Raw genomic sequence first — 3,525 nt, 5'->3', positions numbered from 1 at the left:
TAAGCATGAGCTTGTTCAGCTCACACAGCAAGTGGATGCAATTTGCAGAATCATCATCTTGAATGGTGGTTATGGGAAGGAACAGTGGAGTTTGAATTTTATTGAAAATTTATTATTTGTATGTTTGTCAGTAGCTTTCTATAATGCAGTTATGGCTTTCTAAGTAAGATGATATGATCAAGCATTAAGGCTGTGGAAGAAAAATGCACCTGTCACATGGTGCGAAGCAAGCATTGGAGACTGTGAACATAGACAAGATTCTGGTGGTGTGGTGTTTTCTGCCAACAGAGAAGAGTGAGCTAGATGTAATAAACTCAATTGTGCATGCACTGACAGTGATAGCTATAATGACCCTAATGTGAGCTCCAAGTATGTCTTTCCACCTCTCTCTCAAGCTCTCCACCTCCTCAAAAAAGCCAAACAGCACCTTAAACTCCTCCTCAGCTTTGGTGGCTGGATATACAGCCCTAGCATGCACTACTACAAGTACTCTCAGAATGATATCCAGATGCAAGGCTATGTCAAGCTCCAAGCACTGGACATCCATGTGCAGGGTTGGGGCAGGTACAGGTTCCTGATTGCCACAAGCTCCATGTTTGAGAGATGGATATGTTGATCAGTTCTTGGGACAAGGTTGTGGGTTATCAGACAAATCTGTATGTGCTGCTGATTGGTGCATCTCAAGCTGAGGATGGACTGGGTTGAGGAGTGGAGTGTATGATTATAGAGTATAGTCTGAGAGCAGTTGGCAGTCAGAATTCATGACATGACAACCATGTGCTGCATTCAAGATCCTGCATGGGGTAGAAGCCTTGTGGGAAGTACCGGTCTCGGCATTGGTCATTTTGGCATGCACAGACTCTGTGCATGAGTTTATCCACTTGCTAGCCATGGTGTTGGAAGCTGATGTCAGAACTGTGAGGTTAAATTGATGCCTGGACTCTGTTCATCATAACAATCTAGAGATCTTCACAATTGCTAGGTATTTGACATCCATACCTGGCAGGTACACATCTATAGATGTCACAGTATCTGTGACACCTGGGTGCTGCCTAGATGGTGGGTATGGCTCTTAATGTGACAAATACATATCACAAGTACCCATTAGAATACTCTCTTATCTCACCACCTTGCTCTCTCACAGATCTTCCTGGTGCCCAGACATGGCTCAGTCAGTCATTTTATCTTAGTCCTTAGTCTTAGACCTTAACTCTGAACTCACACATATCTACAGTCTCCCTCCACATCAAATCTCCATCTCATAAGCTCAGATCAATATCTTGTGACAAAGATTTTTCCATTGTTTTTCACCTGTTTTCTCACATCTAAAAGTGTTCAAAAGCCTCAGTTTGTGGCTTCAAATTGACCTCTTACTCGCTAAAATTGGCCTTGTTATTGCAGAATCATGGCAGGATCTTTGTTTTGGCAGAGAATGGAGAGCATATTCAAGCTATCTTGAGTTTGAATGGGTGCTTCCTTACATACTTGGTACTCCCTTAAAGCTCTTTTTTGACATATTCTGACACTCCCTTAGTGTCCCTTATCTGTACCATCCTGTGATGTTGCTCCCTGATCATTACTATCACTGTCCGACTTAGGTATCATTTTGTTCAGTGCATATCTTCTTCACTTTTAGGCTGTTTCTCTTTGTTGTTAAAGCATTTGAAAGCTCTCTTCAATACCTTTCAGATGATCTCAGCATATAAGACAGTCAGTGGACACTCATTCTCTGTGCATGTATATCATTGCCAGAGCTGAATAAGCAATCTGAACAAGGCAGAGTTGACACGGAAGAGTGAGAATCTGATTCAGGATTTGGTGAACAATGGGAAACCTCACAGAGTCTATGTATGCATTTTTATTTCAGTAAATAATATTTTTTTTCTCAGAAGACAGCCTCTCCAAGTTTATCAAAAGTAGTTTTGAAACATATTCACATGTTTATCATGTGATGAGAATCAATAGCAAGTGTGATGTGACTGTCCTGCTAGTTGTGCACATTGTCTCCCTACATAGTCAATTCTTTTGCCAATAAACAGTTTGCCCTGCTTGGCAGGGCCATGAGGGTACTGCAAATTCAAGATTACATCCAATATCATATGTATTATATTCACATTTCAAAATAGATACAGATTATACTCAAGAACTTTATCAAGAGGTGTGTCCCTGGAGGAAAGTGGATCACAGGCTGAGTTTCTCGCTGTCTTTCTCACTACTCTGTAAAAACTCAACCTCTTTGCTGCCATTGCAGATCTGGAAGGTGATTATGATTGTAGTGGAATTGAGACTGGTATGTTGATCTATAAAACTTGAAACACAGGTCTGTATCCAAGGTCTCATTGATGATGCATACTACTAGGCATTGCTGTGGTCCACATGGCTCTTTCTCATATTTGATCCACATTCTATGACAAACATTATTCAAAGTATCCATCAAAAGAAACATAACTCACCAGACTAAACCTAGGCATCTCATCATTTTGTCTTCTGTCAACTTCTCTGAAGAAGCCTCAAGAGCATCATTGAGATTGCATTTAAGGTCCATCTGTTCTACCACCAATTCTGCTTCTTTTTCCCCTCTTGATGCTGCAATATGATTCTCATATTTTGACTCCTCCTCCAGCATCAAATGGAGAATCTGAGGAAGGCCAATGGGCTTGTCAGTCTCCTGATGGCATTCTGTTGGGATAGCAATCCCAAGTTAGTGTTAGAATGCACTCAAAGTTTTGGTATTAGTAAGCAGCATAAATATTTAACTGCAAAAGTAGATATACAGAGTAATCTGTAGTAAATTCTAGAAGTAGTACAACATGTATCTAAGTACGACACCTCTCTCTCGAGAGGATAATTAATTCTCTCACTCACATATTCTCCTCTGTACTTCCAACAGGTTATGGGCCCTGGCCTTAACTGAACTACTTACACTGTTACCTACTCCACACTTTTGTACATTATGTGCACATAAAGAACCACATGGAAAGCCAGTCCGTTTATAGAATTGACTCTCTTAAGGGCCCAGAAAATTATCTGACATAGAAGATCAAGATGATCAATATCCTAACTAATTTAGATCTAATTGATTATGCAGATGGAAGCACTCCAGCCCCAGCAGAAGCAGCACTGGTGGCAGATTGAAAGAAGAGCAACAGGAAGGCTCTTTTGACAATAAGGTTGCAGGTTTCAGACAGCCTGCTGATGTATATTGCTGGTTTGAAGACTTTGGCAAAAGCCTGGAAAGCTTTAAAAGACATGTATGAGTCCAGGGGACCCATGAGAATTGTCCTTGTGAGAAGGAAATTCTTTAGAGCTCAGTGTGAAGAAGAAACATAGAGGAACATATTAGGACTATGAGGTCCTATCAGGAGGAGGACTTCTCTATTACACTGCTTACATCACTCTTGGAATCATGGAATTCATTCATTTCATCAGTGGATACTGCAGATTTGAAAGATTTCTACAAATTGATTTCCCAAATTCTCCAGAAAGACTTCTGATCCAACCACAACACTTGCAGCACATGGCAAG

General features: G+C 40.8%; 1 protein-coding gene across 1 annotated transcript; it reads right to left on the bottom strand.

Annotated features, from left to right (window-relative positions):
* Positions 1–212: 212 nt before the first annotated feature.
* Positions 213–892, bottom strand: EV420DRAFT_1486410 (uncharacterized protein; the record flags this gene model as incomplete). The annotated part of the gene is made up of 3 exons (XM_060470384.1): positions 213–278; positions 335–588; positions 826–892. 3 exons carry the CDS (start codon positions 890–892, stop codon positions 213–215), a joined length of 387 nt encoding a protein of 128 aa, XP_060323203.1.
* Between the last annotated feature and the right edge of the window lie 2,633 nt (positions 893–3,525).

Source organism: Desarmillaria tabescens (genome assembly GCF_030435595.1).
Source record: "Desarmillaria tabescens strain CCBAS 213 chromosome Unknown EV420scaffold_88, whole genome shotgun sequence".
NCBI lineage: Eukaryota > Fungi > Basidiomycota > Agaricomycetes > Agaricales > Physalacriaceae > Desarmillaria > Desarmillaria tabescens.
The sequence above is the reverse complement of the archived record's forward strand: the minus strand, read 5'-3'. Positions and strand labels throughout refer to the sequence as shown.